Genomic DNA, 18,999 nt, shown 5'->3' on the forward strand with positions numbered 1-18,999 from the left:
AATGCCTTGTATTTATAGCATAGAGAATAGGCGGTTACATTCGTTGTAAAACAGTTAAACAGTTAAAACAGATTTCAGTTATAACAAATAACAGACTAGTTAATCAATTAAGACTTATCTTTAATTGATTAACGAGGCAACAGAATGACACAGAATTCAGTTCAAACAGAAAGCACACATTTAAAAGAAAAGCAGTTGCGTTAATCGATTAAGTTACCACGTTAATCGATTAACTGGAACATATGCATATGTTTCAAATGGTAAACTTCTCATATGTTATGCACAATATATATACATGTTTTACCAATTATATTATGTCTAATATGCACATATAACATGTATGATAGATGCATGAACATACAATTAACTAGATGATATGTCTCATGAATATGATATGACAATTAAGATGGCTTAAGAGACTAGCACTTAGGTTCACCTATCTTATACTCACTTACTACGGCACACATCCCAGACTACTTAGATTATAGACTCAATTTACACCCTAGTCTAGATATGACCAAATGAGCATAAGGCATGTTGATTGTTGAGTCATCTTCCAGCTTTGATAGAACCTTGTCTTCATCAAATGAGCTAGTGTTATCCTTGACACTTTGCACTTTCATGAACCGGATATCTGATCAGTCCAAGCCTCTCATCTAACTTATTTTGCGTCAAAATCAGTTTGACTCGGTTCAACTTGGTCGATTTAAGCCTAAAATAGGTGACTCAAATGGTCGGACTAGTTGGACCAATCGAGTCAATCAAATTTTTTTTTAAAGAACAACCAAAGCGATGTTGTTTTGAAATGAAATAAATCAAATGATTTTAACTTATTTATAGTTATATTTGTCATTTGTTAAATTATGTTATAGCAAAACTTTCGTTGTTTAATTAAATTTTGAAGTTATATGTACTTTTTGTTCAATTAAAGCATAGTACATATGTTGTTTGACCACATTTTAAACTTATTTGTGACATTTTATAGTATGTAGTGAAATATTTTTTGTTCATTGTTTAATTATGTATGGTAATATTTTTAAATTTGAAATATAGAGTTATGAAATAAAATTATCTTTATTATGAATTTTTAGAATGTTGAATTTAAACCTAGTCAATTGGTCCAACCAATGACCTACTGGTCCAACCAGTAACTCATTGACTTAGTGTCATGACTGAATCATTGAGCAAACTGAGTTTAATAACATTGTTTTCTATCCAACCCAACAAAAGAGTAAAAGAAGAAAATATATTTTTCTCGTACTTTTTCTCTTATATCAAACATTACATAAATCTACTTCATTTCTCGTATTTCTATTTGCCCCACTCTTATAACTCACCTCATTCTCTCTTCTTATTTTCCTATATATTTATACTTCTATACTATATATATATATTTATCTATATCTATATCTATTCTATACTATGTATAAAGCCAAAACATGAAATAACTATCACCATGATTCTATTTTCCTATTTTTCCCTTAATATTTTTTTATTTCTAAAGTAAAACCATATAATCTTAGATAACTATAATTACTATATCTCACTTTAAGTTGGATATTATAATAAATAAATAAGTTATAACATGAAGTACATCAAATAAAACACATTTTAATTCTCTAAAATAAAAAATACAAACTTATACTTAATATCATAAAATAAGAATGTGGGACGGCAGACATGAAGTATTTGTTAACATGCTAGTATGTATAAAGTCAAAACATCTTATAACTACCAACATTGTGTAATTTTACCTTGCCTAATTTACCCTTCTAATAAACTATTACTAGAATGTTTTCAAACATAATAAAATAAATATTAATGAAAGTCAGAGGAATTTACATACACAACAAATATCATATCATCAATGCAATTTTTAATATAAGTATTTAATAATACCATAATTCATTGTCATATTTTTCTATTACATAAATTATAATATCATGTACATTCAATACAAAACAATGATATAATTCTCCAAATGAAATTTATAAAAATTAATAATGTGGGTCGGCATACACAAAATATACTATATATACTTATAATATATAATCTATATCTATATCTATACTATATATAAAGCCAAAACTTGAAATAACTTCCCTCATGGTATAATTTTCATTCCTATATTGCCCTTAACATTATTTAATTTTTACTAAAAAACTATATAACCCTAAGCAACTACCATCAATATATTAATTAACCTTATATCTCACCTTAAATTAAACATTGTCATAAACACACACAAAATATAATATAAAGTATACCGAACACAAAAATACATTTTAATTTAAAAAATGAAATATATAAAAATTGAATATGTAGTATCACACAATATTCGTCAGCAGGCACGAAGTGCCTGTACACACTAGTATATATAAAGGCAAAACATGATATAACTAACACCATGGACTAATTTTCAATTTCCTATTTTGCCCTTCGCATTTTTTAATTTTATAGAAAAACTATATAATCCTAGGTAAACTTACCGTTAACACAATAGTCATATGTCTCACCTCAAATTGAACATTGTAATAAACATAAAATAAAAGTATAACATAAAGTTCACAAATATAAAAAACATTCTAATTTTCTGAAATAAAATATATAAAAATTAAATACATAATAAAAATACTTAATACCATAAACTAAGAATGTCAGTTAGCAAATACCTTAGTATAGGTAGGGGTGTAAGTGGTTATGGTTAAAACCGCGAAACCGGTGGAACCGAACCAAACCAAACCACAAAATGTGGTTCAGTTTTGTTTCGCGGTTCGGTTCGGTTATTTTTTTAGGGAACCATCTATGTTTGGTTTGGTTTATGGTTTTAAAAATTTAGGAAACATTGGAACCAAACCGAACCACATATTAAAGAAATAAATACTATGGAATAATGTTATAGTGTTGTTTGAATTCTTCAACAAATTTTGTGGCTTAAATTATCAATTTTGTGTGAATATATGTTATTTATGTTACTAAATTATTATTATGTTGGTGTTATATATCTTACTACTTACTAAATTGTTATATATGTTAATAATTATGAATTGTATTGTTATATATACATGATCATTCATTTTTTCTTCATAAATTACATAATTTTTATATATGTTACTAACAAGTAATTATGAGTTTCAATTGTTTTACTTACCTATTTATGATTTATACTTTCTAATAATAATATGAGTGTTTTTTCTTTTATGGACAAACAATGTCTCTTATGATATATTTTAAAGAGTTAATTATACTAACACCCCTGAGTTTTAGTAAAATTACACAAACTACCCCTCACTTTTCTACCCCTACACAAATCTCCTCTACTTTTTATACTTTCATTACACTGAGCACCCGCATGATAAATAAGTGTAATATTTTAAAAAAATGTGATAAATACAATTAAGTTAAACAAAACATGGTATATTGTGAGAAAAAATCCAAATAATATACAAATCAATGTATCTTTATTATTACACTTATTTCTCATGTAGGGGTGCTCAGTGTAATAAAAGTATAAAAATTAGGGGGGGTCTGTGTATATGTAGAAAAGTGATGGGTGATTTGTGTAATTTCGCTAAAACTTAGGGGGTGTCGGTGTAATTTACTTTATTTTAAACTTTCAATTGATGCTGGATTTTGATATAACAAAACAAAAAACCATGGAACCGAACCATTCATAAGCAGTTCAGTTCGGTTCCACAATAAAATTTACGGTTAATTAAGGTGAATTAAATTGTGTCTTTTTGTTCAGTTCACTAAATTGTATCAAAAACCGAATCGAATTTTTATACCCCTAAGTATAAGATAATGAGACACATTGGTTAACACCAAAAAAAACTCTATACACATATTATAAGACATTTTTAACCATATAGCATTAACAATACCCACTCAGGGAAACAAAATAAAATGAGATAGTATATTCTTAATTTCTTACACTCATGGATCCAAGCTCCAATACCCACCACCGTTGAAAGCTAAGGAAGGAAGGAAGAAACGAAGGAATGAGAATTAGATAAGAGAATACATTCATTTTTGGTAATTGATTTGGTTGGTTACATATTTTAGTTATTGATTTCATGCTCTAACATGTGTGCATTATTTGCAGTTTTGATCTTATAATGTTATTATTACTGTTCCTTGTCTAACATTATCATACTATTTGATTGTCTTGTTTATTGGTTTGGAAGTGTCTGTTCCGTGTCCTGTTTGATAATTTGTCTGAGAGAAGAATTTTTTAGGGTCAGTTTGCTAGTTAGTTTCTGGAAGAGAATGAATGAAATGGAAGGTTCCAAATATCTCACAAGTGTATTTCATGACTCTGAAGCTTTCCTATTTCCCTTCTACCCTCTCTAAAACTCAACTCGCAAGTAGACCTTATGAATCTTTGTTGTGTCCTCTTACCACTAAATAGGAATGTAGTGGTTGTTTTAATATCTTTACATATTTTCTTTTTCTTTGTTCACATAATATTTTCTTTAAGTAGTAATAGGAGGATTTCTTAGAGAACATACCAAAACTCATTTAGTATTTGAGAAGTGAAAATCTCAAATGAGTTTCTTTTAAATCTCAATTGACACTAAAATTAGTCATTTTCATATTAGTCTCTTTAGGGTTCGTTTGCGAGTTGAATTTTGAAGGGGAAGGAAGGTTGAAGCCTTCCCTTTCCATTCATTCTCACCCAAAACTCAACTAGTGAACGGACTCTTAGGGACCTATTTTAACCTGCATTCTCATTTAGACACTTATGCTTTAAATTGCACTTGCAATCACAAACAATTGTGAGGAAATGCAGCTCGTGCGTCCCTGATCATTAGTTGTGAAAGACCCACTTCCCTTCCATAAAAGAAGTGTACAGGAGAAACTTCACAATTGAGTAAATTAAAATTATGTAATATTCTTATCTCCTTCTTTTCTATAAGCTATTCATGTGTACACACAAAAATTCAACATAAAGATATTATCTTGTATTCATTTTAATATAATTTTAGTGTATTGTGGAATTGGCTTTCTTTTATTCCCTTTTTTGTAAACATTGTCTGCTGCTTCTTGGTTTGAAATTCATGGTCCTTGTTCTACATCTATGCATTACCATTCCAAAAAGTGCTCAAAATGAGACAATTCTTTGGATATTGCAGAGTGGCAAGCAAAAATGTACACAATCATAGAGATATATGTACTTCTCTGAGTACCTACATTGGACTTTTTAGTTTGATGTTCCTTAATCTAATACCCACAAGTACTAATATCAGTGTAATCAAGAATCATTAAGATTCCTTCATTTACTGCTTGATGCAAGAAGTTATGTGCAGATCTCTACATGGACCGGTGGAGTGGAATATTGAGAGTCCCGTTGCATCCTAACAGCAGGACACAGCATAGGGTTGGTGCATCTCTCTGCCTCTCTCCTGGAACCAGAACTCTAACTGTAAGTTCTTTGAACCCAAAAGTTATAGCAAAACAGTAGAGCTGTCACGCCACATATAGAATAGTGGATCAATATTCTTTTCATATCTGATGCAGTCTTCTAGTTTGATGCTTTAGCCTTCGATTTCTAGTTTTTCCTTTTATACAAAAATAAAAGGTTACCTGTGGACTTCCTGTAAATTGTTTCAATCTCTAATGTCTGTAAAGTGTAAGCCTTCATTATTTTCTCTTGTAAAGCTGAAAAGTGCTTTTTGTGTGACCCGATTCAATAAGTATCTAATACGTCAGTACACCTATTCTTTAAAAATTTAGGATACGATATGTTTGAGATACATATATAAAAATGTATAAAGTTCATAAAATATAATAAATATATAATTGCAAATCCAAAAACATACTTCTTACACATTACTAAACATAAAATAAAAATTGAAAATCATTGTCATAAAACAACATTGCTTTTTGCATAGCAGTAGTAATAGAAATAGCATCAATTTATCTCCTTGAATATCATCAATAAAGAATACATCTGAGCCATTTTGATGTGGCTGCATTTTCAGATCCATAGGTTTCTATTTCATTATGCATTGTATATTTACTTAAAAATCTTCTCATTTGTTACAGGTACCTTCAGCAAATGCCATCTTTTTCTGTGGTGACCGAGTTGAAGGGACTGGTAACCCAGTGATTGAGAGATTGTCAGATTTGCAGAAACTATCTGAAATTATTGTGTCCAAATTTGGTTCTTTCATCAATGCTTGGGTCATTGAGGCTTCTACTTATAATGGGCCTTTTGCCATCTTTAAGGACTTCATATCATCTGTCAATCAATATGGAGAACCAACGCTATATGATCCAACCGAATTCCCTGCATCTACATCATCTGTCTCTCTTTTATCAAATTGTCTTGAAGAAGTAAGCCTTGTTCTTTCCCTCCTTATATGCTATAAATTCCTTCTTTTTTATGACACTGTACTTGAGGAAGCTACTGGTTTTAAGTACTATTTTGGCTCTTAGGGCATATTATCTCAAAAATGAAACAAGAAAGATATGTATGTCTTTCATAATCTAAACAATTATTGATATTTGTTTAGCAAACTTCTTAATGTTGGGTTTGGGTTTCTATGCTAAGTTGTCTTGCATTTTTTAATTGTGTCATGGAATTTTTCCAACCTCTCCCCCCCAACCTCTTGCATCTATTATTATTTTTTATATTTTAAAAACAAGGTTCTTTCCGGTAACATATATAGCATCTTTTTTTTGTTATTCACTAGACTATACATTTTATTATTGGATATGAATCCTATGCAATTGTATTGCACATCTTAACCAGGTTGCATCTCCTTAGCTTATCTAAATTAATGATTCAATATGGTAAATGTAGGAAGAGAATAAAAGAGGAGAGAAAGAAAACGTGAAAGAGAGAGAGAGAGTGGAAGAGAGAAAATAACTCTCTGAATTTCATTAATCAAAGTTAGTCACAATTGTTAAAGGGAAAGGTATTTATAGTTAGGACAGACAAGATAGCTTGGGCTGCAAGCTATCTATATACCTAACTAACTTCAATCTAAAATAACAAACATAAAAACTCTTATTACACTTAGTACTATTCTCTAATAGTAAATGACATGTGATGACACTACGCGATTCTCGGATTAAAAGTTGTTCCAGTTTATGTTATAACACTTGCTTGCATACTTGATACTTGTAATTATTACCCGGATGACTATATATTCTAAGTTTCTATTTAATGCAGGTAAATAAAGTCATTTCGGGGAAGCCAGTAGATACACATTATGACTGCTCTCTTTCCTCCAGATTCTCCCATCCGAAGACTTACATCCTTGGATTTAGTAAAGGTGGAACTGTACTAAACCAGTTAGTTATCGAGCTTGCCTTCGCAGATATCGGGTCTAATGTGAGTTCATATCCACCGCATCTGGGCAAACCTATAGACAGTAAGTTCAGAGAATGTGAGGAAATGCACATAGTACCTAAAACAAAGGAAAGCTTATTCAACAGCATCATTGAGATTCATTATGTTGACGTTGGTTTGAACACTACTGGAGCATACTTAACTAGCCATGATGTATTCGGGAGAATCTCCAGAAGACTCATACAAGGAGCTTCTCAAATCCGTTTTATGCTTCATGGAACTCCAAGACAATGGAATGATAAGCGACGATACTGGATAAGCAATGAAAAGGACACAATGCTGCATCTGCTTGAGTCTGAAGCTCATAAGAGTGGGGGGAAATTACAAGTATGCCAGAAGTATTATTTTGCTGATAAAACTCCAGACATGCAGATGCATTTTGAAATAATTGAAAGTTTAGATGTAAATTAAAGCATGTATATTACTATGTAAATTTTTGCTAAAGCATGTATGTTACTAGTAAAGATTTGCTAAAGCATGTATATTAATAATGTTTGTCTTCTAATTCCCATGCTCCAATGCATGTCTGTATTTTTCAAAAACTTCGGACATATATTATTTTGTATGAAAGCTTTACAACATGGGTTGTTATATTTGAGAGGCAACTTTTTAACCCATCTTCATTAATTTGGAACCTAATTTTTTTCAATAATCTCGAAATACCATTTGCTCTTTCTTTTCCTACTCTCCAAAAACCCAAATCTCAATGCCCAAAATCTCATAACCATGTACTTTCTCGGCCTCACACTCTTCCAAATCTCATGACCATAAATATTCTCAACTTCATATCTTACTCTTATTAATCTACTTCATCAAATTACAACACTCAACATCAAACCTCACTGGATCCCTATAACCCATAGAATATATAGGATTGGTAAGGAGTTTTTATAAAGCTTATTCAGCAACAAAACCTATAGGTGTTACCTTGAGGATTGGAATGTAATTTTATTTTAAATTTATACATTGTGACAAACTAACGAAACGAATGAGAGTAAAATATGAGGTTGAAAAAGTATGAGATTATGGGGTTTGAGACAATGAGGTTGAGAAAGTGTGGAGTTTGGGTTTTGTAAAGTAGGAAAAGAGAAAAGAAAGAGCAAAGAATATTTTGGGGTTATTGAAAAATTTTGGGGTCCAAATTGATAAAGATAGAGTTTAAAAATGCCTCTCAAAATTTAGGGTGTTATTAGCCTGGCCAACAGGTTGTGTACTGAGATTTTAGACTTGTATTGTGAGATTACAACAACCAAATCTTTATCCCACTTTTATCAGAAGATTAGCCCCAAAAATATTGGGTTGCCAAAATTTTGTTACCAAATATGTAAGCTGCACTGCCACTCTGCCATACAGCAAAAGAACCAATACTCATCATGCATAACTGTTATTGTATGAAATAAAGATGTAATAAATTAATAATTCAGTTTACAGCATAGCTATAATCATCAGAGAAGGGTCATGGTTTATCACACTAATTATTTGTTTAGAGATTACACAAATCAGAATAATATGATAAAGAAACTAATTGTTAGAATCAACAATAAGATCAACTTCTTCCTCTCATAAAATGCACATTCTTCCATCTAGCTCATAAAGTAATTGAAAAGTGAAGATCTCTCTGGGTATGACTTCTCCACCAAGGTTTTCAGCTCTATTACTCTCATTTTTTCTAAGAGCTCATTTTCCAGAGGCTTGGGTACTTTCTGATAAACACAATTAAGACATCTTGAGAAAGCAAACCAACTAAGCAATTATCCTTAAAAATGGAAATCCAAAGTAAAAGGAATCTACATACCACTTTCAACCACAGTAAGTAACTAGCAGAATGCATTGCTTGCGCTTCAAAATCCCCAAATTCATTGTCCACAACAGTTGAACAGTAGTCTATGAGACAGAGTTCTTTCTTCAGAAAGGTACCAAAGTCATGATAATTTGTGATTGACTCCTTGAAATGGTGGGATGCATCACCGGAATCAGTTAGAAAATGATTTATCCAGCACGAGGAAATGAAGCGACGATAAAGCCATAAAGCCTGTTTAACATGAGCAGCAGTGAGCATTCATAGATTGTAAGAGAATTACTAAATTTAAAAATAAAATTAAAAAACTTGCTATAAAGAAAACATAACTTTAATTCATGTTTGCCTATATACTTGGGTATGAGCCACTTAAAAACAGATGCAAGTGAAGCACATGTTCGGGGAACCATGTAACTGCATTTGTTTGGTATAGCAATTTAAGAAAATTTTCATAGCAAAGTGAAAAAAAATTCCTCCACAAAATTTAATACTGTTACTGCTTCTTTATAAATCGGGGAAGTATTTGTATATTTTAAAATAGATGGACCATTTTAGTTTCAGAAAATTTTCAAAAATATTAGCACCGAAGGTTCTGAAAACTCATAAAACTAGATTGAAAATCATATGACATATCCAATTGTGCACCAAACTAATCAGTTACATAATCTTCAGTCCTTGTCCTACCAGAGAAGTCAATTTGTTGCGAAATAGAGACATTTTATAGCATATACTTGGCCAATTCAGGCAAAGTTGTCAATTGTTCAAACAGGGATAAAAGAAAATCACTAAAATGACAAAGTCAAACAAATGGATACAAATCTTCCAATAAACAGAAAATGACTTTTCTTATGACACTACTCTGTATGTTTTACAGTGGAACATAAGTATTTTTGTACTTCTATGAAATACTTAAAGGAGATAAACCATATGTCAGCAGACAAGAAACAAACAATCTTAAGTTTATGAAATGCAAATATCCATAGTGACTGGTTATTTATCAAACTCCAACAAATCCATATCTAATTTAAGTCAAACAACTTATTATAAATTAACAACAGATACCTCTCTTCCCACATAACGCTTTATCAATGTTCCATTCCAATCCAGTTCATCCTGTCAAACCACAGATTTCACATAGTTAAAGAACTAACATTACTAAAATAAAAAATTACTATTAGTTTCCAGCTCAGTTTACATGAAGTATTTTTTAATAAACACCAGTGCCTCATTATTTTCAACTATACGGAATCAGTGATCAAGTCAAAATTTCATAGCCCAAATACATTGTTGATTAGTCATCAATTTCAAAGAACTTTTAGTGCTGGATATTGTATTGTTGATTTACGTTGTTTACTTGTTGTTTTTATTGCTGTATTGGTGTCATAAACCTGAATGATCATTTACCATCATACTTCACTGTTTCTGCTGCCTTTACCATTCTGGATCCAAAGCAGAGCTCTTCAAAGAGACTCAACAAAAAATTAAAAGGACTAAACCTAGTAGACAATGGAGAAGATCTAAGCATAGGTATAGAAACTTTGAAAATTTTACCTTCCAAGCCTTGTCAATGTCAACCATGTGACTGAACGAAACAGTTTCAACCAAACAACTTGAATCCTTCATAATCTTCAGCATTAGCTGCTGCAATATGATAGAAAATGTGAGTCACAGGTGCAGAATCCCAATCTCATCACAGGACATGCAAAAATAAATCTCCTTACTCAAGGGTTAGTTCATAGACATAACCATTAAGTATCAGATTAAAACAAGTCAATGAAAACTTACACTACGATAATGAAAACAACAATTATCAGCAACATGCAGCTCGGCCCAACTTCTTGATTTCTTCAACTCATCTATCACCTAAATAAGCACGGATTTAATTTATATACCAAGTGGAAAATATTCACTAAATGACAGACAAATAATAAGATACCATAGAACCAAACCTGTTCCCTTGTCATGTAGGAAATTAACCAGCAGCGGTGATTCCATGCACGATAGTTCATCTTTGATCTCTGAAAATGAGAGGAGGAAATGGAATGAATTGATATTCAATTCAAACTAATGTTGGTTAATCCCACACTCCCTAGTCCCTATGAGAAAAGGTGAATGTGTTGCAGAAATCTAGTGAAACCTTCCATAGATTTCTCATTCTTTTTCTTCTTTTTTTTCTCTTTTCTTAGAGGGGTGATTTGCTGATGATTTCATTTTTACAATGCAAAATGGAACAAATGTCAAAAGTTAACCGAAAGAAATGGAAAACGTTACATGTGCCAATGTGAAAACAGAATCTGATATGTCTCATGTTTAATAACCAAGGTCAAATACAAAAGAAAAGCAACAATTACTATCCTTCTTCTTAGAGCTCAAGCCCTTGAGTTATGAAAACATAAAATAAAGGCTTTCCAACTTAATAGTAATTCGTATTACACACTGAATTTAGACCTCAGCTATTTTTTCCACCAGCTCGGATTCTTTTTCCAAAATATCTTTCAAATTTGAAGAGATTGCTGAGATTGACTTGATCACCCACCGCCTAGAAATAATAGTTATATGAATTAGAATGTTACTAATGTTCCAAAGCCTCGGGGTTAGTCAATAGTCAAAACTCAAACTTATAAAGTACACGTCTAGGAAAGTCATCCTCTTAGCGGATACAAAGCCATAAGAAGCAAGCTTACACATATTACCTATGGTTCCAAGCTTGTTCACTTTTGGGTGAATATGAGAGCACAAGCCCAGACAAAATAAGTTCATTAAGAAACATTGAATGCTGCTTCTTCTTGGACACTACTAACTTTCTGCAACATGTACAGTAAAATTTAATACCTTGTGACAAAAGATCAAAACCAATGAAAACAAGATTTTTTTAAAAAGATGCTCAATTTAAGAAGAAATCAAAGAGGTCATTTTGGTTTTCATTTTGGATACCCAGCAGAAGACAGAATTACTAGAAAGTATATGAAAAAAATACAGAATGTCTAAACTCATGTGAGTATTGTCAATTTAAAAGCATTTCAGAATATCTATATCTAAAATTATTTTCAACTGGAGTGAGAGGTCAACAACAAAGTTAAAAAAAAATTAAACATTCTCAAACCTACCTTTTTCCCAAAACATGTTTCTCTCATAAATCGGAAGATATTAAACCTCGACCAAATAGGCCATCAGTTTACCCAAATTTCTAATAGTAAAGGTAAAATGGTAAATATTAGTAATTAATTAATAACTGAAAAATAATATGGCTCAGGTGAAAAGCTTTATTAACAAAATTATAAAAGGTCATTTGGACACTCAGTTGAAAAAGTGTTTCATAAGTAAACTTTCAAGGTCACGAGAAGATGATGTTGGCTTCCATATGTATATAAGAAAAGTGGACAATAACATGAACAATAGGTAAGAGACGAACCTACTATTCCAAGCAGTCATAAAATCGCAACTTAGCAGCAAAAGAGACCTGCTGTGTCTCATAAGTAAACTTTCAAGGTCACAAGATGAAGAGGCTGGTAAACAATCCCCGTCTTTATTAGATTGATTGCTACACGTCTTGTATCGTTTTAATGCAGTCAAAAATGAATGTTTAGCGTCTTTATATAATGGTAGAAGAATATGAGTTGAAATTCCCAATTTGTGATCTTTGTTCCAAAAATATACGTTCTCTTGTTTGGAAGATTGCTCCGAAAGTATCTTATCAGTTGATTGACAATTAGCTTCATCAAATGAATTACAGGAAATGCCTGATTCTTCATTTAGCAAGTCAAACTGAGATGGATGAATAAATCCCAGCTCATCACTGGATCCAAAAGCAGCAGCAATGACATGTTAAAAAGAGGCAAACAATATAATTAAATCATGCAACTAAGAATCAATTGACATTAAGAAAAATAATAGAGGCTATAATCTAAAATATCCCTGTATTATCCACAGACTTCACATGAGTAAAGTTATCATACATTTACAAAAAAAAAATAAGCATTAAGCATCTACAATGCAACTACAAAGCTAGAAAAGAAGACAACAAGTTGATTAACAGAATTATGAGTTGAGACACACAGAAGCACACTAAGGCACCACCAACATATAAATGAAGGTTGCAAAAGGTTATGACCAACTAGATTATGAAAAAATGGAAATATAGAAAAGCATTTGGTGTTGAGCTGTTAACTTTGGCTTTCCAAAATTTGGAACGAGACTCAATGGAAATGTATGAGAATATCATGTTGGCAACACCTACAATAACAACTTCCACAAGTTTAAAGGCAGTTCCTAGATTGATGAATAATATGTTTTAACCACATAATATCCAGTACAAACTAATAAAAAGGCAAAATGAAACATTTCGAAATAAGTCAAATAACTAAACCCACTTCCACAATGTGAAGATAAGTTGCAATATATGACTTCAAATTGATGGCAGTAAATGAGGGTATTAAGAAAAAAAATTATGATGCAAGTTTTGATCTAGTGAACAGAAACTAAATAACAACTAGAACTAGTAAATTAGATGGCAAGTGGAAATAACAATTCAATTCAATAATTTCCTTCATCTTCAACTATGCAGAAGGTAACTTTTAAATTTGCCTATCTTTTAGTACAATCTCTCTTCCAAATGCCAAGAATTTTCTTAGATTTATCAACCAACTATGGTAGCAATCGTTACATCAGTTTGTGATCACAAAATCATTAAACCTTACATTAGGGGGTCAGATTCAAGGATATCCTCGAAATGTTGCAAAAGATCCATAGCTATTCCTTTAGAATTAGACTCTTCATTCATGTTTTCTGTCCCAACTCATGCCACACCAACTCTGAAAAAAAAAAGATGGGATCACTGCCAAAGCGATTGTATTTAACCATATGTCACGAAATAAGTTAATAACAATGAAAAAACTCTACTCATATAAGAAACAGTGTCAATAACCACCAACCAACCTATTTCATTACCTTAATCTAACTAGAACACGTATCATGTGATGTGAGCATGCATATTTTTATTGTAAGAAAATATAATAAAAAGCAAAACTCAAATCCCACACAAAGAAATTGCAGCAATACCAGCTGCCAACAAAAAATATCCACAATGATGTGGTGACTGCCATAACTGCATTACACCGTCATTGCAGTGTGACACCGAATCACAATGATGCAACCGATCGGCTCAATCGGGCCGCATTTGAGCCACATCATGCCGCATCGAATTCAAGTTATTTATGTTTAATTACAAAATAATTCACACCGAAAAGGTCGGAATCCGCATCACAATAGCTGCAATGACTGCAATCACAGTAACGATAACATTTACCACAATTTAAAACACGACAAAACTTATTAAGATAATTAGAAACGTGCTAAAGAAACTCCAACAGGCAAATGAAACTCAAAAGCACATTTCACCGCACAATGGTCAACTTTTGGTCATTCAAATAAAATACACAACCACCCAAGGTGATTCTTCAGGCAAGAACTGTAACTCATTTCAAGAATTCCAGAAGACAGAACCATATACTATATATTATCATTCTCTGCAAACCCATTTCATTTCATGCTACAATGTTTAGTTTGGTCTGTGGGGCATTTTCACAAACACGTACACAGCACATACAAAGATGTTAACTTTGATTTGTCATTGATCATAACAAATAACATGTATGATCTTTCAGTTAATTTGGCATTAAATAGCATAGCCAATACATATGAAAAGGAAAAACAATTGAAATTGATGAAGCAATTAGCACAAAAGAGAAGGAACATGATGACTCACCTTATAGTGTGAAAATTGAGGAAGCACAATTTGATGTTTGAGATGAAATGGGCTCTACCAAAACAACGTCGTTTGGATAATTCTGTATAATCAACAAATCATTGGTAAACTAAAAATGTCAATCATTAATGTTCTATAAATTATTTACATAATGCTTGCTGTAGCAAGTAAATAAAATAGAGTAGATTAATTTACAGTTCAAGATTTTGGGATTTAAATAAAAGAATCAATTTTATTTTTCTTTAAAATCTATAGTTGACTTTTATCTTTTATCCAACACTATGAAAACAGTAAAGCATGGTACAATAATCATATAAATTATACAATCATATATAAAATTTGTCAAAACTGATCTTATCAATTAATTTTCATTTAAAATTATTTATTTTAAAAAATTGATTTACTTTTTACTATAATGTTGTTATGAAGGAACACACAATCACCAAAAATTTTATACTTCCAAGCTCTAAACATGCTTATCACACAATTTTTTAATATGTCTAAATACAAATATTTATCATATTTTTTTATTAATTTTTAATATTAGTTTAGTATAATATATAGTTAATTTTACTAGTATGCAATTTAAGTTGTAAACCACTAATTTAACTGCTATAATACAACATTAGTATTTTAACCAGTTTGATGACTAATATTGTATTAATAATAGTATTTTTATCTCTACATAGATATTATCTTAAAAAACTTAACATTGACTCAGGTAATGTTTTACAAACAACATTTTTATAAAATAAGGTAAGTACCTATCCTTAATTAAGTTCAATTCAACTATATTACAATAAATTTTATATCGAATACATTTTAATTTAAACAATATACAAAGTATCCAAACCTTAATAAATTAAAGAAGATAAGTATGTTTCAAAAACTATTGAAACTTCATTTTGAAGAATTAAGTCTCCAAAGCTCACCAAAATTAAAAATCGGAATTAAATACCTCTCATAGAATTGAAGGGTTGTGAAATAATTTAACTTATCCAAATAAGTGAGTAAAAAACGAAAGTCATATATTAATAGGAACTTGCTTAGATTTTGGAATCAGTTAGTGTAACAAGTATGAATCAAAATAGATTTATATATAGTTGGTAAGAATTAAGAAAGATTATATTTTGCTTTAATCATAAGCTATTCCGGACCAAGACTCTCAATCCTACAAATAATAAGGAATTGATTCTACATTATTTGAAACCTATAAAGCCATTCATTCCTTTAATTAGAATACTAGATATACCATTTACCCACTTCTCTTTTATCCCCCATGTTTTTTTTTGTTGAACCATATAGGTGAAAACAAGAACGATCAGAAAATTAGTAAATTGATTCTTATGTTGGCATGGTATAATAATCATATTGGTCATGGAACTATACTGATCAAAATTGATTAAAATTGGTCAAAAAATTAGTCATATTAACTATTTTCATTTAAATTGTATCGATCATATCAGCCAGATTTCATTTAAAATTATATTTTTTAAAAAAATGATTATCAAAATATTATTGTGGATGATCAAATACACAACTACTACATTTATATATAGTTCTAGATCTACCATAAAATTGTACATTTTGTTTTAACAAATAGTATAAGTAAAAAGATTTATCATATTATTTACTAGTTTTTCAATATTAATATTAATATAATATATATAATTTCATTGATAATTCTTTAACTAATTGAACGAGTATATCACCTTATCAATATCTCTTAAAGTCGCAGCGTAGGGAAGGTGCGGAAGAAGAAGAAGGTATGTTGATGTTCAACAGTAAGCAAGAAGAAGAAGATAAAGAAACCAGCTTGAAGGCATAACCATTTATTAACAACCGTTTCTATATTTGGAAAAGTAGTTATTAGAGGTTAGGATTAGAAGCCTATATATAGCTTAACTAAGTGTGGCAGTCGATTTCGATGTGTTTCGTATGTTCATGAAAGACTGAGTTGTGGGCAAGTAAATAGCAGATCTGTTGTCACAAAAAACAGGGGTGGGAACTTTCAGGGGGAGGCGAAGATCATTGAACAAGTAGTTCAACCATTGAATTTCACAAACAAGCATTCCCAAGGCACAGTATTCGACTTCAGATGATGATTGACTTACTATTTTCTGTTTCTTTGTTTTCCAGCAAATAATGGAAGATCCAAGAAAAATACAAAACCTAGTGATGGACCTCCTAGTGTCAATACAGCAAGCCCAGTCAGAGTCAGCAAAGGCAGAGAGATTGAGGTTGGAAGTGGAGGAGAAGAATAGTCTTAATGAAGGCGAGGATTTGATGTAGTGTAGAACACAGATAGCAGCTTGGTAATGAGTGTCATGAGGGGATTCCATGTAGAGGCTTAGTTGTTGAATGGCATAAGAGAGGTCTAGTCTTGAGATTGTGAGGTATATGAGTCTCCCAACTAGCCGTCTATAGAGAGAAGGGTCAGGTAATGGTGAGCCATGGTCGAGATGCAGCTTGGTTGACGGGTCAAAGGGTGTTTTGGAAGGCTTGGAGGCTAAGGTACTCGTGTCTTGTAAGAGGGAAAGAGCATATTGTCTTTGATTAAGGAGTAAGCCAGTTTTGGATCTGGAAACTTCAAGGCCCAAGAAGAATCTTAATTGGCCAAGATCTTTGATTTTGTAAGCATGATCTAAGGCTTGTTTAACAGTTTGAATCTCACTAAAATTGTTGCCGACTAACACTAGGTCATCGACATAAACTAAGATGGCAGTGAATGAAGTGGAAGATGATTTGGTGAACAAGGCTTAATCAGCAGAGGAGTGTTAGAATCCCATTGATTTGAGTTTTGAGGACAAGGTAAAATGTCATTCATGACTTGCTTGTTTGAGACTATATAATGACTTGTGTAGTTTGCAGACAAGTGAGGAAGAAAGGGTAAGGAGGCCAGTGGGAGGTTGCATATAAACTTCTTCATGTAAGTCTCCATGTAGGAAGGCATTGTTGATGTCAAGTTGTTCCAAGAACCAAGATTTTGATGCTACAAGGGCAAGGACAATTCTGATAGTAGTAATCTTGACCACGGGAGAGAAAGTGTCAAAGTAATCAATGCTTTCCGTTTGATTGAAGCCCTTTGCTATGAGTCTGGCTTTGTACCTTTCAAGGTTGCCATCAGCATGTAATTTGACCTTGTAGACCCATTTGCATCCAATGGGAGTTTTGTCTTTTGGCAGGTCAACCAGTGACCATGTGTTGATTAGTGCAAGGGCCTTAAGTTCACCATGCATTGCTTCCTGCCAGTAGGGTATGTGAAAGTGCGCATGTCAAGAGGAGCACTTTGGAAACCTTTCTCACTATATGTTTTGGTTTTGATGAGGACAACTTGTGTTTATAAGAGCTTGAAGATCATCAACAAATCAACGTGCTTAAGTCTCAAGATTGGTATTAGACTTAGACTAGTAATTAGTTTAGGTTGAGTCTAAGGCTTAGGTAAACTCAATACATGTCTCATATGCATAAAACTTTAAATCATTTTAGTTTTGAGATATGTCATTTAAAATATGTTCATGCATCACATAAATACATGTAATCTGTGCATCCTAGGCATAAACTTAGTGTTGAACATGTATAAATTAAGTGCATAACGTATTTGAGTTTTGCAATTTGAAAATACACTAGGAAATATGTTGTTAATCGATTAAGGCATGATTTAATCGATTAACATAAGTTTTTGAAAAGTTGTTGAAACATAAAACTTGGAAAAACAGAATCAGTCACGTTTTTCACGTTAATCGATTAACCAAGGTCTCAATCGATTAACTGGGCTGCTGAAGTGATTCTTTATAAACTGCATTTTCAGAACTTAAGCCATAACTTGCATGTTAGATTTTAAGAGAGTTAGAGCATATTTCGTGTTAATTGCTGCATCTATATGACATTGCATTTGTGAGATTAGAAAAGAGAGAATTCTATGCTTTAGGATTGAGAGGTACTTCATGTTTAATTTCTCATCATTTCATCTCACATGTTCATGCATTCATTGATGTTTTTGTGAAGATTTTGCATTCTGTAAAAACTGTTTTCAACTAATACATTGTCATGTTATATGAGACTTGTATTAGAGTT

The 18,999-nt window shown here is 31.6% G+C and overlaps 2 protein-coding genes across 4 annotated transcripts; one reads left to right on the forward strand and one right to left on the reverse strand.

Moving 5' to 3' along the window:
• Positions 1-3,884: 3,884 nt before the first annotated feature.
• Positions 3,885-7,915, forward strand: LOC109340933. Of its 2 annotated transcripts, none has more exons than XM_019578704.1 (5): positions 3,885-4,047; positions 5,310-5,425; positions 6,049-6,339; positions 7,181-7,788; positions 7,821-7,915. In XM_019578704.1, the coding sequence occupies exons 2-4, from the start codon at positions 5,318-5,320 to the stop codon at positions 7,769-7,771; spliced, it is 990 nt and encodes a 329-aa protein (XP_019434249.1). In that variant the 5' UTR covers positions 3,885-4,047; positions 5,310-5,317; the 3' UTR covers positions 7,772-7,788; positions 7,821-7,915. The 2 variants fall into 2 exon arrangements, with proteins under 2 accessions (XP_019434249.1, XP_019434248.1); XM_019578703.1 differs by having other exon boundaries at positions 3,885-4,035.
• An 801-nt stretch (positions 7,916-8,716) lies between these two features.
• On the reverse strand, positions 8,717-15,043 carry LOC109340930. 2 transcript variants are annotated; one of them, XM_019578699.1, is made up of 11 exons: positions 14,923-15,043; positions 13,856-13,969; positions 12,571-12,954; positions 11,852-11,962; positions 11,607-11,697; positions 11,108-11,176; positions 10,944-11,021; positions 10,710-10,799; positions 10,221-10,271; positions 9,156-9,392; positions 8,717-9,063 (listed from the first exon to the last, which is right to left on the reverse strand). In XM_019578699.1, exons 2-11 carry the CDS (start codon positions 13,936-13,938, stop codon positions 8,944-8,946), a joined length of 1,314 nt encoding a protein of 437 aa, XP_019434244.1. In that variant the 5' UTR covers positions 13,939-13,969; positions 14,923-15,043; the 3' UTR covers positions 8,717-8,943. The 2 variants fall into 2 exon arrangements, with proteins under 2 accessions (XP_019434244.1, XP_019434245.1); XM_019578700.1 differs by lacking the exon at positions 10,944-11,021.
• Positions 15,044-18,999: the final 3,956 nt, after the last annotated feature.

This window comes from Lupinus angustifolius, unplaced genomic scaffold, assembly GCF_001865875.1.
Source record: "Lupinus angustifolius cultivar Tanjil unplaced genomic scaffold, LupAngTanjil_v1.0 Scaffold_289, whole genome shotgun sequence".
Classification (NCBI taxonomy): Eukaryota; Viridiplantae; Streptophyta; class Magnoliopsida; order Fabales; family Fabaceae; genus Lupinus; species Lupinus angustifolius.

Coding starts and splice junctions, on each gene's coding strand:
- LOC109340933 (XM_019578704.1), top strand. CDS start 5,318: ATGGACCGGTGGAGTGGAATATTGAGAGTCCCGTTGCATCCTAACAGC. Junction 5,426..6,048: donor CTGGAACCAGAACTCTAACT/GTAAGTTCTTTG, acceptor CATTTGTTACAG/GTACCTTCAGCAAATGCCAT. Junction 6,340..7,180: donor TATCAAATTGTCTTGAAGAA/GTAAGCCTTGTT, acceptor TATTTAATGCAG/GTAAATAAAGTCATTTCGGG.
- LOC109340930 (XM_019578699.1), bottom strand. CDS start 13,938: ATGAATGAAGAGTCTAATTCTAAAGGAATAGCTATGGATCTTTTGCAA. Junction 10,800..10,943: donor GTTGTTTTCATTATCGTAGT/GTAAGTTTTCAT, acceptor ATCATATTGCAG/CAGCTAATGCTGAAGATTAT. Junction 10,272..10,709: donor ACATTGACAAGGCTTGGAAG/GTAAAATTTTCA, acceptor GTGGTTTGACAG/GATGAACTGGATTGGAATGG.